The following is a 24,238-nucleotide window of genomic DNA, read 5'->3' on the forward strand; positions in this document are numbered from 1 at the left end:
AGGTATTCAGTAAGTGAGCGAGTGAAGGAAGAACCGGCATTTCAGCGATGACTCATCGGAACGCCTCTGATTGGCCATTGCATTCAAAAGCTCAACAGAACCGTGTGTGATTGGTTAATGCGCAGCGCTGTAAAAACGCGTCTGTCTCTGGCTCAGCGCCAGCAAGCGATCACAGATCTAAATTTAGCAGCTGATGATATGACTTGCTGAACCTACTCGCACTGGTGTGATTGTATTAAAATTAATAAAATCTTAATCGGCTATTCTTTGTCTTTTGGAAGCTGCATTCAACCTGTTATAAGCCACACACGTACAACAAACTAATGTCACAGTGGTATCGTGTACTGTAATCGAATGTAGCCCAAGTTATTACCTGTTAAACAGTAGACAGCACACGCGTTCATCTAATAAGGATCTCCACCGCAAGCAAATAATAGCCTTTGCAGATTAGCTTTCAATTCAGTGCAGTTCCATAGCCACGTTTTCAACGCTGCTGTTATTCTTAAACGTTACAACTCTGAGTGAACCGCTTCAGAGCTCAGCGCGTGCAGCATGGAACTGAACGACTCAATCAAACTGATTCATGAACCAATTCACTCGTTTGCCGACTGGTTTGATCAAGCCTTTGAACAGAGTTGACTCAAAAGAATGAATCATTCGCGAATGGGCATCGCTCATTGTCCAGAGAAAAGTAGACGGCGCGTTTGGAATAAACTGAAGCATTTATTGCATTAAGATAAAGTAACGAGAGGGGCGTCGCCCACAGTAACGAAGTAAAAGTACAGATTTTTCCCAAAAAATGTACTCAAGTAAGAGTATAAAGTACCCATCTTTAAATATACTCCGAAAAGTATTCGTTACCCCGAAAAATTACTCAAGTAAATGTAACGAAGTAAATGTAACTCGTTACTACCCACCTCTGCAAATAACCATATTAACCTTGACAACTTGGCAACAACCACAGTAGTAATTAATATAATATAAAATAATAATATAACACAGCTAATGACTTCTTGCACCTGTATTCTTATCTGATTGTGTTTACTTATCAACCTTCACTCCTGTCAGTTCAAAATTACTTTATTTACAGTATTAATGCGTTCCTGGTCTCATATGCAAAATTAGAGAAATGTTTCATTACCTCTGCAGTGAATGGGTGCCGTCAGAATGAGAGTCCAAATAGCTGATGAAAACATCACAACAATCCCCAAAATCACTCCAGTCCATCAGTTACCGCCTTGTAAAGTGACAACCTACAGTATGTGTTTGTAAGAAACAAATCCTTCATCAAGATGTTTAGCCGACATAACTGTATAACCATCATTATTTATTAACAGATGCCAATAATAAATGATAAATGTTTCAGACCAATCAGCCAAAACAGTACAAGTAAACAGCAATTTTATTCCATGTATTTATTTGGCTACTTCAGGAGAGCCAGCATGGAGCCACGCCAATGCAATTACAGTGCAGTGAAATGAAAGTGTATTTAAAACAGATTGCTTCTGGGACTGGACAGTCAACCAATGGAAATGCTGATTACTACAAACCTCAGCATACCTGAGCCAAGTAGTATTCATTCAGTCCTGTATCTGTTTAAAAGAATTAGAAATCCATGGAGCGTGTAAGACATTAAACACTTGATTCTTTAGTACTAAAGCAATGGTCATGGCGAAAGGGAAGAGCGGAACGAGCCCGAGGGAATGAATTTCAGTTTAATGGTTAATACAAAAATAAACGAATGGTTTGTAAGTCTACGGAAAGATGCTGCTCATTTAGAATAGTGCTGTGTAATTTGTCATATGAGAGATGCTGGGCTTGCACTGCTGTTGACACAGTTATGATTTGGAGTGGGTAAGTTTTATTGCTGTTAAGTGACTGGAGAATGTGCATATTATTCATGCTAAATTAGAGAATAAACTGTAAGAAATGGGGATAGGGACATCTAAAGCCAAGTTCTCCATTTACAGTAAATATTGTTCTATCTGTAAAAGAGTGACAAAAAGAACCATATTCATAATGAATGAATCAATAAATCTACATATCTTTCATTATTAAACTTAGCTTAATCTACGAATTAATCCTACTTCTTTTTTTGCATAGTTCTTAAAATATATTAAAACAGAAAACAGCTGTTTTAAACTGTAATAATATTTCACAATATTTGCGTTTCAAAGGGTGGTGTACACTTAACGCATATTTCTTTGTAAACAAGTTTGAAAATGTATCAAGATATGTAACATTATATCCTGATATTTCATGTTGACTTGTTAGGTTGTATACAGATAGTAATAAAATGTTTCTAATACAGTACAGTACACTTTTTATTAAAACAGTAATTGAAAAGCTTCAATTGGATAAAAAGTTTTGCACTGTTTCACACTGTGGCCTTGGGGTGTGTGTGTGTGTGTGTGTATGTGGCTGGTGATCGATCGGTCCTTGATTCACTCTCTCAGTGTCAGGTGTCTTCCCCTTGGTTCAATTCTCACATTTGTCTGTAATGTTGAAAAGTTTCAGGGCAAAATGCATTGTAGTACAATGTGCTTGCTTTTGTCTGCCTTCTTTTCTGTTGCTGCTGTCTAAATAATTGTGAGCAGCACTTAGGCAAGAAAAAGAGATATACATATTGTCTATGAAACGGTGGACAATGTTGCAAATGGAACAGTGTATTACAGAGAACTGTTTCTCACTTTTCAGACATTTACTGTTTTGAAGACAGCCTGATGGTCACTGATATCTTCTATTTGATTTTGTGTTCATAATAAAAACATTGGAAATATTCAGACCAGTTCTACCATCATGATTCTCATCATTTTTTTTTTCTCAATACAAATGGACACTTGAAACGTTTTTGTTGTCCCTTGGGGTGTATTATTGAACTTTCTTTGCGAAATATTACTGACTGAAATGAAAGCAATTTTATATCACTGTGCCTTTCAATATTTTTCACAGTAAATATGAGCAGCAAAAGAAACACAACTTGCTAGGGACTATTGCTGTCTTCAGAGTTTCAAACATGTCAATTTGTTTGCTACACAATGTTATTTGTTTCTTTACAAGTTTTAATGCTTATATTTCTGGTAAAAAAAAAAAAATCTGTTGTTTTAAGTGCAATATTTCTGAAACACCACTGTCACAATTTGGCTATACACAAGGAAGGATGTTTGTAAAGATCTGCAAAATGTTGTTTTACCAGAATAAATAAATAAATAAATAAATAAATATATATATTTTTTATAACTACATAGACACTAAAACATTCTTCATAATTGATATAACATCTTGTTTTTCATCTATTTCTTTTCACTGTCAATCAAGATCATTTTCTTTTGAATTCCTAACTTGTCCAATGAAATAACTTAAACTTGTCAATAAAAGTTATTTCAGTTTTTACTTCAAAAACAGCTAATTTAGTTTTCAGTTGTAGTATGTTGAATATTCTTAACAGACTTCTGCTCTTCTGAATGTACTGATTCATAGCTGTATTTGTGATAATCATCGTGTTTTTGGTCAGAAGTCCTTAGATCTCCTCTTTGGCAGGGTATGATGTATCTGGAGGAGAGGCGTCTGGTGCACAGGGACCTCGCGGCTCGTAATGTCCTGGTGAAATCTCCAAACCACATCAAGATCACTGATTTTGGACTTGCTCGACTTCTGGATGCTGATGAAAAAGAGTATAATTCAGATGGAGGGAAGGTAAGAGTTTAAAACCCGAGACACACTGATTTGAAATCATTGAACTTTACATTTTTATTATTTAATTTGATTTAATGTGATTTTGTAATTCATATGGTGGATTGGACATCAAAGCATTAATCAATGTTAATCTATGAGAATGGTATTTAGTTGATTGCAAATGTAATTTCTACTTATACTGCAGTGCATTTTTTTTTTTTTCTAATGCATGATTGCATTACTATATAGCTGATCACATCCTAATGAGAATTCTCTCTTATGCAGATGCCCATCAAGTGGATGGCCCTGGAGTGCATTCATTACAGAAAGTTCACACATCAGAGTGATATATGGAGTTATGGTGAGTAAAACACTTTTAGACTGTCCTATTTTATTATTAATATTATTATATATATTTTGTTTTGTTTTGTTTTGTTTGTTTGCTTGAAAGAGCTCAATGCTTTTATTCAGCAATGATGCAGTAATTGATTAAAAGTGACAACAAAGACGTGTAATCTTTCTGTTTTCAGAAATAAATGTACAGCGGTTTCCACAAACAAAATATTAAGCAGCACAATTTAACTGTTTCTTGAGCAGCAAATCAGCATATTAAAATGATTTCTGACTGATCATGTGACACTTAAGACTGGAGGAATGATGCTGAACATTCAACTTTGAATCACAGGAATAAACTTACGTTTTTAAAGTAAATTAAAATAAAATCAGTTATTTTTATTAAATGCAAGCTTTGGTGAGCATAAAATACTTTTTTCAAAACCGACCCCAAACTTTAACACTCTGTTGGTATCTGGGTAATCTGAATATGATATAATATTGTACATATAATATAAATAATCTTTTACAGTTACAAGTTTTAAAATTGCAGATTTGCTCTACATTGTGTAATATTTTATATAATGCAATATTTTAAATTAAATTAATTGTTATATATTATTATATTTATTTTTCTATATTTTTAATTTAATAAAAATATTTTGATAGTATAGTATTGACAATTGATAGATAAAACATGTTATAAAAGCACATTAAAATAAGATACAATTACAAAATATAAATAATATTTTTTTTATATATAATAATACAAAAATAAAATGCATTTGGTGCATGTGGCATAGCTTAATTTTATTTTATTTTTTTATACATAGAACATGATGTGTTGACTTTATATATTGTCATTCAGGAGTAACAATCTGGGAGCTGATGACGTTTGGGGGAAAGCCCTACGATGGGATTCCCACACGTGATATTCCAGACATCTTGGAGAAGGGCGAGCGTTTGCCCCAGCCGCCCATCTGCACCATAGACGTCTACATGGTGATGGTCAAATGTGAGTGTCACGCAGAACCCTGAATGTGATCAGCAGCTCAAATGTTTCAGTATGGCACTAACACGCTAGCACACATACGTCTTGTATTCAAATAGTACACTTGTCTGGTGTACCATTTGATTGATACTGAAAAGGCACTTGGATTCTAACCTATGACAATAACTTTATTGCCCACAAAACAGAATTATCATGATTTTTCCATGCTATAGTTTTTCTGCTAACACAGTGATATTTTATTTAGCTCAAGATACATGCAGTCATGTGGTTTTTAGCCCAGCCGCTCACCATGTTTTGCCAGCCAGTCTTGGGGACTGTGGAAATAAGCAGCTGGGGTTTCTCAGCTGGTTCAATCAAATAAACACAAAGAGATGAAATGAGACGCAGATTGAACCCATTAATTCTAATTACATTTTGACTGTAAGCTGTTGTTTGTGATTCTGCTCCCTGTGACATCTGTAACCCCACGGACAATGAAATGCAAAATATTGATGGAGATGAAACGTGGTGTGATTGCGTGAGTAATTGCTGCTCATTTGGATAATGTGTTGGAGTGTGAAAACTGACAGGAAATTAATTGGGAGGAAATAAGGAGCAGGCTGCTGCAAGGTGAGGGCATGTTACTTCCTGTCAGACACATATTAGAACTTTCAGTAATTTGGAGAAAATTCTAACGCCGATATGAAAAATAGTCTATCTATCTATCTATCTATCTATCTATCTATCTATCTATCTATCTATCTATCTATCTATCTATCTATCTATCTATCTATCTATCTATCTATCTATCTATCTATCTATCTATCTATCTATCTATCTATCTATCTATCTCTGTATGTCTGTTTTTGTGTCTGTCTCTTTAAAAAAAAATAATAATAATACAAAAAATTAAACTGAATTTGTGCAACTGCATTGCACTGTCCATAAAAACTGTGTATATGACAAATGCAGTTACTACATGGCATTTCTTACTGTCTTCACCTCCAGGCTGGATGATTGATGCTGATAGTCGGCCTCGGTTTAAAGAACTCGCTGCAGAGTTCAGCCGCATGGCACGAGACCCTCAGAGATACCTCGTCATACAGGTGAGAATACGACTATTTTTGTATTGCATGTCACCTTGAAAATCAATACTTTTGTCCTACACCACCCATTTAACTCAAGGTGATCGCAGAGTATGATGGTGTCATTTCTGCTCTCAGGGGGACGATCGCATGAAGCTGCCCAGCCCCAACCACAGTAAGTTCTTCCAGAGTCTTCTAGATGAGGAGGAGCTGGATGACCTGATGGATGCTGAGGAGTACTTGGTTCCTCAGACCTTCAATATCGCTACCTCTTCTTACACATCAAGACCACCAATGGATACCAGTAAGGTAAGAATAGCTTTTTGCTTTCTTTACAGTTCTCTTGATGAAGTGATCAAATGTATACCTTAAATGTATGCAGTGCAAGTCATTTTAAATAAATAAAATATTTAACGGTGAAGCTTTTTTTATATATATATATTTTTACTTTAATCGTTTTATTGTACACTACATGCCTGAACTTTGGAATAGCTATGATTTTTTTTTTATATTTTTGAAAAAAGTATCTTATGTTCACCAAGGCTGCATTTATTTAATCAAAAATACAAATATAAAATTTTATATTGTGAAATAATGTTTTTACAATTGAAAATACATCTTCTGTTTGAATATATTTTAGAATGTAATTTAGTTCTGTGATGTAAATTCAATAAATGCAGTCCTGCTACTAAAAAAAAAATAAAAAATAAAAATAAATAGTTCCGGACAACAATAATACATGGCAAGAAAATGTTCTGGTGTAACATGCTTTATCTTTCAAATAAGTTCAAGAAAAGACATAGAATAGGTACAGTTCTCAACTGCTGTGTGATTATTTTTTTTATATTTTTTTTTGCACCATATATGATATTTTTGCACACATACATTTGCTTATCTCTCAGCATGATAACATTTCTGTTTTCTGTCATTTAGTTTAAAACAGGCCAATTTGTGTCACAGTGTGAGTTTGCAAACATCATTATGGTGTAAATTAATGGACATACAGTACAATAATTATAACAGAAAAAAAGCTTTATCTTTCTGAAATACTTAATACATAGAATAGTTTTGATTCTGTATTGATTGCTGCTAAGAATGTGATACATAGAACCCTTGGGTGAAGTGGTCGTAGCTGTGCTTTAATGTAATTGAACCACAGCTGTTGACCAATCAGAATGAGGGACTGGAAATACAGTAGATACAAAGACTGTGAGTTTATGGTCAGGACTATCTGTTTAACAGCAGTTTAATAAGGAATGAACTAGTTTATCCAATTAAAGACAGCTTGGGAAGATGGAGGGGGTAGCTAGTAGTGTTTCCATTCATGTCAATGGAAGTTGTTTAGTCAGTCATCTTCGCTTATGGGAACACAATTGGGCTGGCAGAAAAGGACAATTTGCCGAAAATGTACTCAGCCTCAGGCCAAACAAGATGAAGAAGAGTTTGTTTCTTCATTGAAACTGGGTTAGAGAAATTTATCATCACATCATTTGCTCACCAATGAATACTCTACAGTGAATGGGTGCCGTCAGAATGAGAGCTCAAACAGCTGATAAAAACATCACAATAATCAACTTATTTATTAAGAAGTTTATTGGTGAAAACATTACAAAACACTTTTATACAAATTTGTTGGTGGAGAGGACAACAAGGTGATGTTTATTCACCTGAGAGTAAACTTTCAGAAGATTTTGGCAAAATTATTCCTATTAGAAAAATGATTACAGAATCATTAAGGGAAAACTGTGTCTTTCATTTCACTTATTTACTTATTAATGCTAACCGGTCAAACCTTGACCCCTTATTTTGGAAATAATCACTATTTTTGCAAATTCTGTATGTCCCTGGAGCCTTTACTGTCACCTGTAATGAAACTTGCCATCATCCCTTTGATAAAAAAATAAAATAAAAAATGTGGATGGTCCATCTAAAGGTGGATGATCCATCTAAACTTGATTTTTGTTCCCCATGTAGCCCCAGCTGAAGTGTCGTGAAAGAGTTTTTAGCCCAGAAGACGGGATTGGAGCTTGTTCTCATGATACTGCTGGTACAGCGAGTGGCATCTTCATTCCTATAAGCACACAAGGTGCAGGTCTCGATGCCCTTGAGGAACAACACTGTAACGGGAGCTTGAAAAAACAGCCCATGTCCGCTGGAGACGACTGCGATGGCCAGCGCTACAGCGCAGACCCAACTGTCTTTTTCGGAGAAAGGACTCCGAAGGCCACTGGTGAAGATGGTTACATGAGTCCTATGAACAAATCAGCCTCAGGTAAAATAAAAAAGAGAGCAATTTGAAATATCCAGTCTCCTTTTTGAGGAGTTGCATTCAAAATATGTTTGCAAAAATATGTGTGGGAATGTGCATGTCGCTTCTGGGTATTACTGGGAATTAGTTTGGTGTAAATCACCTCTGAAAGTCTTTTATTACACATTCTCTGGTCGATAATATCGCGGCCATTCCATTTCAACCTCAGATAGTTTAAAACAAAAGGGTGTCTGGAGTAAAACATTAATCCAGTGTGGTGGGTTGAGTAGGATGATAAATCAATAGATTCTGAGTTCCTCCATTACAAATTTTGGCAGCAGTTAATGGTCTCATCCTTCACCTCAAGAGGCCTCAAACTAAGGAGTGCCAATGAATTGTGGGTGGTTAACTACAACAGTTAGGCTACTCACAGTTTTAATGCCAGTATCAGTAGTTAAACTACAGCCAGTGGCTAACTGTAGCTATGTAAGGACACTTAAATGTGAAGGTCATTCAAAAGCTTGGGGTCAATAAAATGTTTTATGCTCACCAATGCTGCATTTAATACAAATCAGTTCAAACAGTAATATTGTTATATATATATATATATATATTTGAAAATAATTGAAAATAAATATATTATTATCATATATTACAAAATGTAATTTATTAATGTGATGGTAAAGCCATTATTGCCTGCAGATTTAAAATGCTTCATGTGCAAAAACATCAGTGTAGCTTGCTGTCGTGCTGCACCACTATTTGAATTAACTAATTCTTAACTGGTAAAGCTACTTTATTTTAAAAAACTGAAAAAGGTAGGTAAGTAGTGTTGCTACTTTTGGTGAGCATATTTACATAATGTACAATAAATGTTCATGTTCTTTTTTAAGCCTTTACTCTGAAGATGTTCACATGCTCCACAGCTGAATGGATATTTCTGTGCACACGTAATCAGCATATTTGATATAAACTAACACTGATGTTCTCTTCTGGAAATACTAGAGACATTGCTTATTTATTATGTGAACAGTAATTTAATCAGCTCATTAATTCTCATTCATTTCCTGAACAATAGCACACAAGAATGCAATGAATTGTAAAATGTAGGTCATGAAATGTGTTCAAATGTATCGTGTTCCTTTTAATGTTTGTAAAATACCTTTTAATGTGTGTAAAATATCTAAATCTCCTTTTCTCTTAAAAAAAAAAACAGTGATTCATCAATAGTTCTGTCTGCATCAGTCACTCAGAATTATATTTCTTTGTATTTTCACCAATTCACGAGTGCTCTATGAGGTGATTTATGCATAATAGTGTTTACAAGATCCAAAATTCTGATTAATACAATCATATATCTGTTTAGATTTATGAAAGCTGGACATTGGTCTTAATCTAGTTAATTTGTTTTCATGACTTTTTGATTAAGGTAAAAATGAATTTTACCTAGTATCCGACTTATACCAGTTTTACTAACTCTATTGCTAAGTCTTTTTAAGAATGTTATTAAATGAAATAAATCTTTTGTCATTCTGTTTTAATTTTCTTTTGTGTCTACAGTCCATCTTAGTCCCGTCGAGGAGAATCCTTTTGTAAACCAGCGGAAAAATGGAAATATCACTGCACTGGACAACCCTGGTTACCACAGCACCCCTGACAGGAAACCCAAGGGTGAGGATGAGTACATCAATGAACCCCTTTACCTCAACACATACAACAACACTAGTGGGACGAACCAGGAGATTATGAGGAAAAATGGAGCTTCCGTCCCGCCACAGATGACAACAGCAGCCAACACCGCAAGTAGCCACGTTATCCTCTCAACACAAACTGGGAAAGCCCACCACCATGGCCAGGGAACACATGTTCATTTCGCCGTTCCACCTGTTCAGCCTCCCCAGACAAGATCAATGAGCCAAAATGACCAGCATTCCCAGTCACCACACGGTGCAGATTCTAATTCCTCCAGCATGTCTGGCAATCCCTCCTTATTAACCCAAATCTCCTTCGTCAGCCAACAGATCCAACCTGCTCTGACGAATCAGTCGGGCCCTTCAACTCATCCGGCTCAAGTGGCGAAATCTGCAGTCACTAGTAAAAGTATATCCGGCCTTCCCGGCCACCTTGTCTATCCAGGTAACATGCTTCAAACGGGTCATTCTGGGACCGTAATGGTTGACAGGAAGTCAAAGAAGAATTTTGATAATCCTGACTACTGGCAGCATAGTCTACCGCCCAAGGTGACCCAACCAAATCCTCAAGATCCAACTCAAGTGTGCAAAAGCAAACATCTCTACAGGCACAGCATCCGAAGTCGCATCACCGTGGCTGACAACCCTGAGTATCTTTCCGAGTTTAACAGGAGGCCGGTAACGGTTCTTCCACCTCCACCTTACCGGCACAGGAATACGGTAGTGTAACCCCCGCGGTTTTAGAGAGCCAGATTCTTTTACCAGCACCATATGCTAAATTGGAATTACTGAGGAACAGGAAAGCTCCCAGCTTTAGGAATTACTGAAGGAGACTTGTCAGACTTTAAAGGGAAAACCGATTAACCAAAGTGCCTCTAAACTATTCCAAAAGCTATTCCATCTTTTCTATTCCAACAAATCCGAATTTAATCAGATCTACTGTACATCCTTTAAAGGGGAAGTGTAAACCAAAAATGGACATTCTGTCATCATTTATTCTCCCTCATGTCACTCCAAACCTAAAATACTTTCAAACACAAATAAAGATACTGTATTTTTTTAATGAAGCCTGAGTGATTTATGTCCCTCCACTGAAAAGCTAACAAACAAAGTCAAATTTATTCAGTTTTTCTTAAACCATATATTTGTGGTTTGTAAAAACCTTACATTTTGATTCAATATTAATGAAAAATTTGACCAAAGTCCAAAAATTTACATTCGTATCAAGTAAAAGGTCTTTACATAAATGATAGTTATTTTTATTTATTTTTTTTTTTTCACTTTTTTTGTGTTCAACAAAACTTTCAAAACATTCATAAAGATATCGTAAAATAAATACATATGAATCGCTTGTTCTCTTGTGTCAAGCAAGTACGGTTGAGCATACATTTACCATAGTTGATAGCTGAGCTCTATATAGTATGTAAATTGATCAGTGTTTATGAATAAATGCCTAAATTAAATCATAACATTTAAGCAATCATGTATCTGCAGAAAATTTAGATGAAACTTCTTTATATTCATTTCTCTTACAATATCTTTAAGTTTAGGTGATGGGACAGAAATATCTTAGATATCTTTTAAAATATCAAAATAACAATATATTTAGTGTTTCAAATATAACGTCTTATGTGCTTTCATGGGTTAAATGATGAAAGAATATTCATTTTTGTGCGAACTAACCCTTTAATTCTCACTTCTGACTGATTCTTGCAACGTAACATTGTGGACACTGGATATGGAATTTAAAGAGAAACAAGAAATCACACTTTCTCATGTTTTTTTATTATTATTTTTAAAGGAAATGTACTTTACTATTGTTTCTTTGTGGTTTAGATCAGCTGTCTTTTTGACCACTTTCCATCCATCTTGTATTGTTGCTGTTGATGCCGTAAGCTATATTCTCTTCCATTTTCTTGACTGAAGGACACAGATGCATTGTGAATCTAGGATCGCCCTCAAGAAAACCGGGGTACCGTAACTCTTATGTGAATGAGACTATGATGTGGATTGTAAATTGGTGCATCTTCTTGTACTGTAGTGGATTTATTCATGGACTATACTGCTATTTTGCTATTTTCAGTCATTCAGTTCTTCTTCGTGTTAAAGATCTTACCAATTTCCCCCCAGTTTTGTACTCGTATATAGGAATTATTAACAAATCTGATACACAGGCAGAGAAAGAGCACATGGGCAGCCATACAGCTTCTTGAGCTAATGGGAAATAAGTGCCTTTCTCAATGGCACAAAAGCATCGGTGGACGTGTCAATGGAGTGATTTGACCTGGAATCTTTAACTGCTGTAAATATATGTGAAACCAATTTGGATATTTACTACTACTGAGCCACCCATGTGCAAATAGACTCACTCAGAGCCGGGAACCATGTATTGAAAATATGTTGTTGTATTTAATTCATCTAGTAATGAATTTAACGGCAAGATCCATACATTCTGGAAGGCAATATTACAGGTGATGGAGGGCACAATACAAACTCAAACTACTGATCTCCAATGGAGAATTTTACAATGTACTGTGACAGAAAATACTTTTGTCGGAAATGTATCCTGCTCTCAGTGAGAGTGTGACTGTATTGTGGCCAGGGAGAAACTGTTCATATGTTTTATAAACTGTAATGGGCTTTTGTCATTAATTATGTCAGAGTGTCATAGCAGATAAGAAGTTGTGACTGTGCAAATCTAGTCCTAAACATACCATGCTGAAATTATGAAACTTTGATTTGCTTTCGACTGAACTGCCATGAGAGATGTAGCTAGATTTGTTTGGCTTTTCTGTTTTAATCTATTCTTTGCCTTGTACTGTTGTTTGTTTTGGGGCTATTCCAAAAGATGCATCTCATCCCTGTTGTAATTCTGTTTGATGGAATGACACAATAAAGGTCTTGTTTGAGATTTTGAACTTGTTCTTAAATTCCTAGAGTCTGAGATGTGAGGCTCTTTTGTTGTTGCATGGTTCGAGCACCAGCTTGTTCACAACACTCTTCAGTTGTAATCCATCATGTCTGAACGTGCCCTTACAAACACGTACCATGGTGCTATCGAATCAGATTCGCCAGTAAGTTAGATTAATATTTTTGCTGCTTCAGCTACTTTTTATTTATTTATCTATTTATTTATTTTAATTACTATTCTTTGAACTGACGATTAGTAGGCTATTTGAATGGAAAATAATATTGAATTAAAGGAAAAGTTCATTCAAAAAGTATACCCAAAGATGTAGATTAGTTTTTTTTTCTTTATCAGAACAGATTTTAAGGCAATTAGCAATGCATTACTTGCTCACCAATGGATCATCTGCAGTAAATGGGTGCCGTCAGAATGATAATCCAAACTGCTGATAAAATCACAGTAATCCACACCACTCCAGTCCTTCAACTGACATCTTGTAAAGTGAGAAGCTGTGTGTTTGTAAGAAACAAATGTGTCCATCAAAAGTGATGTGAGCTGTTTTGACGGCACCCATTCATGGCAGAGGATCCGTTGGTGAGAAAGTGATGTAATGCTACATTTATCTTTTTCCAATAAAGCCTGGATCAGACTACACAATTTTTACCTGATTTTGAGCACGATCTGCTTGATGTAGGGGATTCATAAACAACAATGGTGTGTCACAGTGGAAGACATCCAGTGCCAGGAATGGTCAGGTAGCAATGAGTAGTCTGAAATGTTTCTTGTTCATGACAAGATTTAGGAATCAAAATCGCATAATCTGTAACCGACAAAAAAAAAAAAAAAAAAAATCATGTAGTCTGATCTCATCTACATCTTGGATGACCTGAGGGTGAATAAGCTTTCAACACATTTTTATTTTGGGGTGAATTATTATTATTATTATTATTATTATTATTATTATTATTTGAAACACCCAAATCCACCAATACGTTTTTTTTTTTTTTTTTTTTTTTTTTTTTTTATCACAGAAACATACTAATAAAAATGCTATTCCATGAAGGCAACATTATAAATAACAGATTATGTTTCAGTTTCCCTCAGTCTGGCTTATATTTTTAAAAACATTATGGTCTGTCTCCCAGACTGCAGTAGCGTTTATTGCTATCTCTTTTGTTCATAAGACAAAGAACTAGTGTGAAGGAGGTAGAGTATTTTAGCTCCCTGATCTCTGCATGGAGGCTTTATTCCAGCTAGGCAGAGGCAGTAAATGAATCAAACAGTCAGCACATGGAGGTTTACCTCAACCCATGTTGTTCCTGAATGCCTTTGGATGTTTCTCTTTGTCCTCTCTATTCCAGCATTACAACATTGCACTATGCTATATAGTTTCAGCCAAAATGTTATTGCTACAGTGATTTCAAGTGAAGAAAAATGGCGCTGTTATTATTGCTCATACGCAGGGTTCAAGGTCTGAGCGCTCCATAACTTGTCCTGTGCTCCACTGATGTATGTTTATTTGACAGGATCAGTTAGTGAGACATTCCTGTCTCGCTCGGTACATTGGGTATGATGATCTTCATGCGCAGTGCCAGCATTGTCCTTTTGAATGTCTCCTTTTGTGTTGGTGACCTGTAATAAATGAGTGTGTGTTTAAAGTGGCAGCTGTTTGAAGTGATTAGGGAGAGAGGGAATTCTAGAGGAATGAGAAACACCACAACTATGGAGCTTTTCCAAAACCTAGTGCATGGCCTATCTAGGATGCTTAGGCATCGCATGCATGTTCCTAATGCATCAAAATAATGGCAACTTATAAAATAATCTCTTTTTGACCAAATTTTGAAGAAGAAGTGCATGGTATTGAGACTAAGGCAATTCCAAAATGCACTGTTATTTTTTGTATTAATGTACTATAATATTATAGTGTTTTGATATTTAGATTTTTTTTCATATTTTATTATTATTTTATTTACATGCTTATTTTAACTTTTAATGTAGTTTTAAGTATTTCAATTTTCATTTTTAATTTTAATTTTAGTAATTTTGTCATTTGCTTTTGTCATTTAAATATCTCTGTTTAACTTTCTTTTATTTCAGAACAATTATACTAATTATTCATATTTTTCATTATTTATTTTTTTATATTTAATTTAATTTACTTTATTTTTAGTTTGAATATTGTAATTTTAAGTTTAGTTTTAATATTTCAGGTTTCATATTTGGTTTTGTTTTAGAGATGTTATTGTGCTTTTATCATTTTAAATATTTCTGTTTAGCTTTATTTTATTTCAACATACTTATAATTATACTATTTGTTATGTTGTATTATTAAGTTTTAGTTTTCCATTTCCATTTTTATTTTTGTTTTAATAATTTCACCATGGTCTTTTGTCATCTTTATTTATTTATTATTTTTATTATTTTTAGCATTCCTGTTTATTCAAGAAAACCTACCTGCAAAGAATCTTGGAGACGTCACCACAGTTCTTCTGTATTTAGTCTACAGCAAAAGATGGAAATAAATCACTTAAAACCATTTTTTTTTTTTTTTAGCTGGTGAAAATACTAGTGTTCTAATAATTTTGGACCTACTGTAAATATACCTAAATCAATATTTATCTATATTTTATGTGGAAGGCATTGTCATGTAGTTTTCTTATTTGAATATTCAAATGGTAAATGTGTTAAATCCCCATACTCTTTGGAGCAGAGCTTGTGTGTAAAAACGTGCGCTTCATGTATGTGACAGTAAGAGCAAAGCAGTCACTTTGAAGCAGAAATATAGCTGCTGTTTCCCCGAGTTTAAAGGCACATAAAGCTCTGTGTGAGGAGGTGGGGGTGATGATGTGTGACCTTGGATTACTGGCTCTTCAAAAGGAGGTTCTGAGAAACCATCATGACTGTGCTTTATGCCCTCAGTAGGGAGTTTGATGTGCTATTCGCTCACAATAGTAAGAAATTGGATTAGAGGGGAGAGCAGACGGGAATGTGTTTTAGTGAAGGAGGAGTTCAAGCAACTGAGACATTGCAAAGAATTAGCGTGCCGTTCAGAATAAAAGCTCGCCGTAAGCCCCAAAATAGACATTTTGTTAATTTCTCTACAAAATTCATTCACACTAAAAGTGGGCTTTCAGTGCACATCCAACTCAGAGCCCCAGTGTGAACAATGCTGAGCTGGATCTGTTGGATCTATTTTAGGGCCTGTTTACACCGTATCAAGATGCACTAGATATATACAATGCAATGCTAAATAGAAGTGTAAATGGGATCTTTTTTAATGCACATCTGAAGATGGTTGGAATTGCATGAGACACTGCATGCATACGGCAAATGCGTATGCAGTTAAATGAACTTAAACAGCATCAAAGGACTGTCTGTTCACCAGTCAATCAAACACTGTGATAAAACAAGTTTGTAAATCATTATGTCCAGCTTTAAATAATCATCTAATTAAAAAAGATGATTCTAAGTTCATAGTTCGTATATATAGACATAGGTGATGCAAATTATTATTATTATTATTATTATTATTATTATTATTATTATTATTATTATTATTATTATTATTATTATTACAATGATAATTAGTTTAGTATTTCAAATTTAAGAAACTTCAAACAAACAACATAAATATAAATGTTATTGATTGATTGATTGGTTGATTGATTGATTGATTGATTTGTATAATTAATTTAAATAAAATATATTTAATTAATATATTATTTAAGTTTTCATATTTACAAGTTCAGAAAAAAATAAATACAAAAATAAATGAGGAAAGTTTTTTTTTAGAAGAAGGCATGAGTAAATGTTGACAGAATATTTGTTTTTGGTGATCTGTGGTCCATTATTAATAATTGCTAATTATAGAATGCTGGCTGAAAGGTCCATGCAAAATGTATGACTTCGCCAAATGAAATTACACTACTTAAATACTATAAGAGAAGTAAACCTGTAGTGACATTGTCGGCTGGTGCTTTGGAGAACATATCTGTGTCCTCACACTCAAATGCAAACACAGTTCTGTTCCCATGTGTCTTCCTTTAGCACCACCCATTGTGATGAAACACTTTCCTCCTGGCAAGGTGAATCTGTGCTGAACTGTATTATTAATGAGAGACAGTGAGAGACTCTCACAGTGGAGTCCTGGAAGTGTTTGAAGCGCGCTGTTTTTGTGTGTGTGTGTGTGTGTGAGAGAGTCAGTTGTGTGGTCAGTGCTGCTTCTCCCTGGTGAGCCACAGCCACAACAACATTTCCAAACCCAGTCAGACCAATTAATCAGATTCATTCTCTGTGGATCTGTGTGTGCATGTGTGTGTGTGAGGAAAGAACAAGATACTACCACACATCTCTTCCACTGGGACTCTTACCAGCAGATATCAAGACACATTCAAGGTCAACTATTCCAGAACCACCACTTCTGTTCAAACAAATCCGAGTCCAAAAGTGAACTCATGTATGAATAATAATAATGACAACAACAGTAATGATGATGATGATGATGATAATTATGATTAAATTAGTTGAGTCTTGGGGTCAGAAAGCCTAAAAGAAAATCAAGCAGCCTCTATATCACCACATGTTGTTGGGGAGGGAACATTCTCTCAATAAAAATGATCCTCACTCTTCCAGAAACAAACTCCAGCATATTTAGTTGTCAGACACAACTGGAACTTCAAATGACACTGGCTTCTATGGTTAGATAAGAAAAAAAAAAAGCTTTTTGACTGCAAACACACCAGAAGGGTTTAGTACAAACAGGGATTTTTCCTGTCGGAGATCCTGGACATCTTGTTCAGATGCATAGCATCCATGGATTCTATCAACAGATAAAAAATGTAAACCTGACTGCCTCTGTTAGAAATCTTCTAATGGGCCAGTGTGTGATATTCCATCAGGACAATACTCCAAATAAAACGTCAGAATCAACACAAAAATGGGTCACAGCACAAAATGGAGCTTTTGGTCTTTATTTTTTTGAAGACCAAAGGAATGGTCTATGATCTCTTATCAGGTGCTCTCCAAACTCTTCAGGCATTATAGAAGAAAATAACTCATAAATGTGCCAATATTAGTAGAGGGCACTGTATATATTAAATAATAATAAAATTATTAACTAATTCATAATAATGGTAACACTTCTGAATAGGGAACACTTGTTCACTATTGACCAAGATTTTTCCCTCAATAGATTTGCTGCTTATTAATGGTTAGTAAGGTAGTTGTTAAGTTTATGCATTACTTTGTGCTTAATTAAAACTAATAAACTGATAATATGCATATTAATAAGCAACTAGTTAAGAGACCCTAAAATAATGTGTTAACATAATTATCATCAATTATATGTTTTTATATTTTATCTATTTAGTTTTTGTTGGTAGTGATAAGAATTCATTATATAACTAAAATGTGTGTGTGTGTGTGTGTGTGTGTGTGTGTGTGTGTGTGTGTGATTATCAATTAATAATAATAATTATCATTATCATCAATTATATGTTTTTATATTTTATTTATTTAGTTTTTGTCGGTAGTGGTAAGAATTCATAATATATATATATATGTGTGTGTGTGTGTGTGTGTGTGTGTGTGTGTGTGTGTGTGTGTGTGATTATCAATTAATAATAATAATAAATTAAGCATCAATAATACATTGAAGATTTAAATACTAGCAGCTAGGCTAGTTTCTTAATGGTTCTAAGAGTTTTAATAATTTGAATGTACTTCTCATTTTATCTTCTCCTTTAAAACATTTGTGTCTTCTGACTAATGTGCAGATCAACATCTACAGGTGCAAAAACAGATTTGAAGATGGAAAATGAAAGGTGTATGTCTTCCACATCAACACTATGGTGATGGGCGAATAGTCTTTAATTCTTTAAGAATGAATTGCTAGCTAACCTATAAACATTTTATTAGCCAATTTGACATTATTGCTTCAAATCTGTCATCCTTTATGACATCTTAATGATGGGGATATATATGCAATCAGTGCTACCTTTATTAACTAGCCTTTAAACATCCTGAGGAACAGGGACTGGCGAAGGGCTGGAGATGAATACAGTGACTTCTGCATGGCTCTTGTCTCTAATTAATTCTGGCGATGAGAGGAACTGGCAGGAATAGACACCATCAGGTGCTCAGCAGAGAAACCCTGAGCTCCACACACCGGCTCATTTTATTAAAAGTTAATTTCTCTGGTGACCTGAAGTGACACGACAAATCATCGCCATCTGCAGAGAAATGGAATCTTGGTTGGAAATAGAATGTTTACTAGCATTCAACTGCTGTTTTCAGAAATAATTTCTTTACAATAATAACTGCGTCTAAAATGGAACATGGAAATTCCAACCATTTCTTTAACGTTTAACTGAATTTTTTTTTTGTATTAATTATTAATAGCAAACATACACAACTGTCCAAATGTCTGAGGTTAAGTTTTTTTTTTTTTTATGATATAAAATAAAAACATAATTTTGCTCAAGGAAATTGTCACACTATTCTGCTGGAAGGAACACAGCGCAAATCCAACATGGAAAACAGAAGGAAGACACACATACATTACTAGTAGACCCAACAAAACTGAACAGAAAGGACATGGGCTTATAAAGGCAGAATGATGAGGAACAGACAGGTGCAGGGAGTCAAATATAATCAAACTATACAAGGACAGGAAACAGACCAAATAAGGAAAAACAGGAACTGACACACATGACAACAGCTCCAATCCTGACAGCAATTAAGTCAAAACATTTACAATTACTTACAGAATATATCTATTTCAAATAAATTGAGTTATTTTGAACTTTTTTACTTATCAATCCTGAAAAACTGGTATCACAATTTCCAAAAAAAAAGAAGAGAGAGAGAAAAAAAAGTTAAGTATTTCATTTCAACATTTACAATAATCATAAATGTATCTTGAGCACCAAAACAGCATTTTATTATGATTTATTGAAGAATTGTGTGACACTGAAAATATACAATGTCATATGAAGAAGAAAACAAAAGGTGTAACATACTGATTAATCTTAAAATTGAAATACCACAACAGATTTAATGTATCCAGCCATGCATATGGGCCTGGCTATTTTCATTTTATTTTCATTTTCATTGTTTTCTTGCGCAGACGTTGCTCCTTCTTTCTGCTCTTCCAGTACATCCATTCACACAGCTTTTGAATTTCAGCTTAATTAAGAACATAACGAAACTCTCTGATGTGCTGCAGCCGCCGCTGTGACAGCTCTGATGTGCCCATGTTCTGCGGATTGAAAACCCCAGTCAATGAACACAAATCCAGTTGAACATTGAATATTAAAGTGATTAATGGTTTTTCAAGGCAGGCTGGTGTCTCACATGCTGGTTTATGACACATGTGGTGTCTGATTTGTCTCCTGTGACCTCAGTCTGAAGTGAAGTCTGGCTGCTGACCCTCCAGTACTTGATGTGATGTTCAGTGCATCTGTTGCCACCAATCCAGTTAATTGAATGCTAATTAACAGAATTTGCTAAGGCAAAATGTTGCTAGGGTTAGGGATTTGAACAAACCTCTAATCAGTAATATAAACATGATTCCTTTTTAAATGTTTGGACTGAAGAAAAAAAATGCATAAATTCAATGCAGTAGCCAGAGCCATAGACATATACACAGAAGCCTCATTAGCAGCTGTTTCAATGGGCTGCTATAAAAAAGTCATCGAGCATATTGGAATTGTCAAAGCAGGTCCATGAACACTAAAAAGCCAGTTGACTGTACATCTGCAAATGTGGTTATACACATGCTTGGATAATTAAATCTGTGACAGACTTTGGTAGATGATTTTGATGAACTAATACAACAAGATGAAGGCGTTACCTAACACAACATTAAAAAGTTACCATTCTTAAAATAATGTACAAATCTAGTTTCATACCTACGTTATGAAACAGCATTCGGTTTGAGAGAAATCTTGAGGTCCTTGGCCAAAAATGCATTTTGTGCAATCTGTTGGGGTGTAGAAGATCCAGGTGATTGTGTTTTATTTACAACTGCTTTTCATGTAAATATTCTCAACTTTTGAAAAGTTTGTGGTAAATGCATGGACCTTTATAAAGATTTTTATGCATATAAATTCATGTTTTTATTAAGTAAAGACAATAAATTGATCAAAAGAGATTTACAATTTCCCAATAGATTCCTGAGCTGCAGAACAGCATATTAAAATGATTAGAATGATTTCAAAAGGATAATGGAGACTGGAGTATGCTGAAAATTCAACATTCCATCACAGGAATAAATTACATTTATGCAATGTATTCAAACAGAAAACAGTTATTTAAAATGTTAATACTATTTAGCAATAGTACTGTATTTACTATATATATATATATTTTTATATATATATATATATATATATATATATATTTTTTTTTTTTTTAATCAAATAAATGCAGCATTAGACCCTTCTTTTAGAAACATAAAAAAAAATCCATTCCAAACTTTTAAACCTTTTTTTAAACATGATCTTAGAGGTCCTACAAAATCAAAATGTATCCATTGTTTTTTCATTTATTAGAGCTTACTTACGTTTTAATAGGTTTATTGAACTATAGCTGATTTAATTCTCAGTTGCCTTGAAATTTCATAGGGTTGGCTTTCAAACACTGTGAGACCGAGGGGGCAAAGCAGCAACTTTTGTTTGGGACGACTTGATTGCTCGCTGTGTGCCAGTGTAACTTGATAGTTTTGGAATTATGTTTTCCAAAATGTACTTGTGTTGGATAATTATGCTTCTGACAGGAAGTCCCATGGAGGGCTGGGGCAGCTAATTTCAATAAGGGTACACAATTGCTGGCACCTCTTTGACGGCCGTGTTTTAATTAGAGGCAAATCCAACACATGAACTGATATTATTTTGGAGAAGGACGAGAAAATGAAAGCCTGCCTGAGGTTATTTATGACTACCAGTTGGCACAAACACACGCACACAAACCGGTCTGTAGATATTGGTTTTGATTCATTATTTGTGCGTATGCAGTGTCAGTCTCAGCGTCTAGCTTGGATTAAGAACTCATTAGTAGATGTGCTCTTGCTTAATTGATATAATGATGTCTAGATTAGCAGATTATCTGCAGAAGTTGGCATGTACAATGAGATAAAGGAACAAATTCACTCATAAATATCTTGTATGGATGTTAAATCGTATTATTCTTTATTCTTTCATAAGAAGATGATCTGCTCCTACATTAGCCATTTTAAAAGTAAAAATCCACTTCCTCTCTATAGCCTTTGTGAGTGTAGAAGGTTGAGTTTAATTGCTTTCATGGTTTTATGTTGTTGTTTTATGATTAGATTTTTCCCTTACCAATGTTTTATCAATGTCTGTATAGCATTTTGGTGAAACTCCTTTTGGTTGTTTGAATAGTGCTTTAGAAATAAATGAAATGAAATGACAAAAAAAAATTGTTCACACTGTCCCTTTTTCTATAATGAAAATAAATAAACTAAACGTAGTTTACATGACTTGTGTGTTATATTCTAAATCTTCTAATGAAAGTATCCAAACAGAGTGAATCAGACAACAGCTCTGATTATAGAATATGTGGAAGTTATTGCACACTACACTGCACTACAAGCACAACCAGTGTTTTGTTTATTTATTTATTTTCTTAGTAATAGTTAACAAGTTAATAAAAAAATAATACAGAAATAGTTTTAAAAGTTATTGAAAATGTATGTGAAAATAATTGTAATTTAATTTTAAGTCTGCTTATTTTTCTATGAACTAATTGTGTTTGAATTTTCAAAACTAAGTTATTAAGCATACAAAAATTTATGGTTATTATAATTATTATTATTTTAGTTTGTATTTATTTTTTGTCAATTACTAAACTGAATATTGTATTTTGAAACAGGTTACTTCATTTTATATATATATATATATATATATATATATATATATATATATATATATATATATATATATATATATATATATATATATATATATATATATATATATATATATATATATATATATATATATAGTGTATTGGATTTAATCATACATTTACTGAACATCCTTCTGTGGTCATTGTTCAGTCAGTTTGCCCTGTATATTTTCCTGTCTGCTGTCACTAAAGATGGAGATAGATCTCTCCATCTCTTTTTTAATATAAAGACAGGTTAATGCTCAGTGTCATTGACTAACGCCCTCTCTCAGATATTAGGTGAGAGAAAAGAGTGGGGTAAGGAAGGATGAGTGCTTCTCATCTTCTGCTAGCCAGCTCCTGAATGAATCATTAAATAGCGTATGTTTTTACATATTTAGATATGCTTTGCTCTCTTCTTTTCCTATCACTCTGCTCTTTTTGCCTCCTGTTTACTCAAGCATGACAACTATAAAGGGCCATGCACCCAGCCTTGTAAGCACTTATTATGTCAGATAATGCACTGTTTGGGGATTCATATTCCATTTCATGACTTTGAATATGAACATTTCAAACTGCACTACAATAGTGTCTGATTTAACTTGAAGGTCTGTGACCTGTTCATGGTGTAAAGATTATTCTTGATAGAGTCAAATCACAATTCAAATAATACAGTTAAAAAAATAAATACATAAAAAAAAAAAAAAAAAAAAAAACAGGCTTTACTGAATATTAATTTCTTTTCATGAATAAATAATAAATCCATCAATCAATCTTACTGACCCCAATCTTTAGAACCACATTGTGCATAGTTGAGACATGTGATATGATATTTGTTGTGATGATTGTTTTATATTGTCTTGTGCTTCATCTGTTCGCTGTCCTATTCTTTGTGTCCTCCTTCAACATCTGATGAAAAGTTTCTTTCACACAGATCCCTCCTGCATTATGAAGCATCCCTCAGACCATGTCTTTCACTCTCTTTCCTCTCTTTCCTCTGTCTCACCTCTCTTTTATTTGACACACTAGTGACTGATGAGATGAGATCTGCCAACTACTGACCGTCCTCAGATAATCTATATGTCTGCAACCATATACAGTATAATGACAAGCAATCTTCCTTCCAACTAAAGGCATTTAAAATCTGTCTTCAAATCTTGTTATTGTATTTTTTTTTATAATGGTTTTTAGTTGGTTTCATCTTTGGAGTTACTGAAACACATTATTTTATTAATGAGGATGTATTTATTTATTTATTAATTTTCTCGTCTGAAAGTCATATACACCTAGGATGACTTTGAAGGTGAGTAAATCATGGGGTAATTTTCATTTTGGGGTTTAAGAAGAATTACATTATTATGTTACATTTTGCATTATTTCTAGGTCACTAATCAAAAAGCA

General features: G+C 34.1%; 1 protein-coding gene across 1 annotated transcript in view; it reads left to right on the forward strand.

Moving 5' to 3' along the window:
- Positions 1-12,939, forward strand: part of LOC113093589 (receptor tyrosine-protein kinase erbB-4) — an 84,736-nt gene extending 71,797 nt beyond the window's left edge. The window contains exons 23-29 of the mRNA XM_026259281.1: positions 3,541-3,696; positions 3,961-4,036; positions 4,877-5,023; positions 6,008-6,105; positions 6,223-6,393; positions 8,059-8,356; positions 9,893-12,939. Of these exons, the coding sequence (XP_026115066.1) occupies positions 3,541-3,696; positions 3,961-4,036; positions 4,877-5,023; positions 6,008-6,105; positions 6,223-6,393; positions 8,059-8,356; positions 9,893-10,752 (1,806 nt within the window). The 3' untranslated portion in view covers positions 10,753-12,939. The remainder of the gene's footprint in view (positions 1-3,540; positions 3,697-3,960; positions 4,037-4,876; positions 5,024-6,007; positions 6,106-6,222; positions 6,394-8,058; positions 8,357-9,892) is intronic.
- The last annotated feature ends 11,299 nt before the right edge of the window (positions 12,940-24,238 follow it).

This window comes from Carassius auratus, unplaced genomic scaffold (assembly GCF_003368295.1).
Source record: "Carassius auratus strain Wakin unplaced genomic scaffold, ASM336829v1 scaf_tig00215105, whole genome shotgun sequence".
NCBI classification, from domain to species: domain Eukaryota; kingdom Metazoa; phylum Chordata; class Actinopteri; order Cypriniformes; family Cyprinidae; genus Carassius; species Carassius auratus.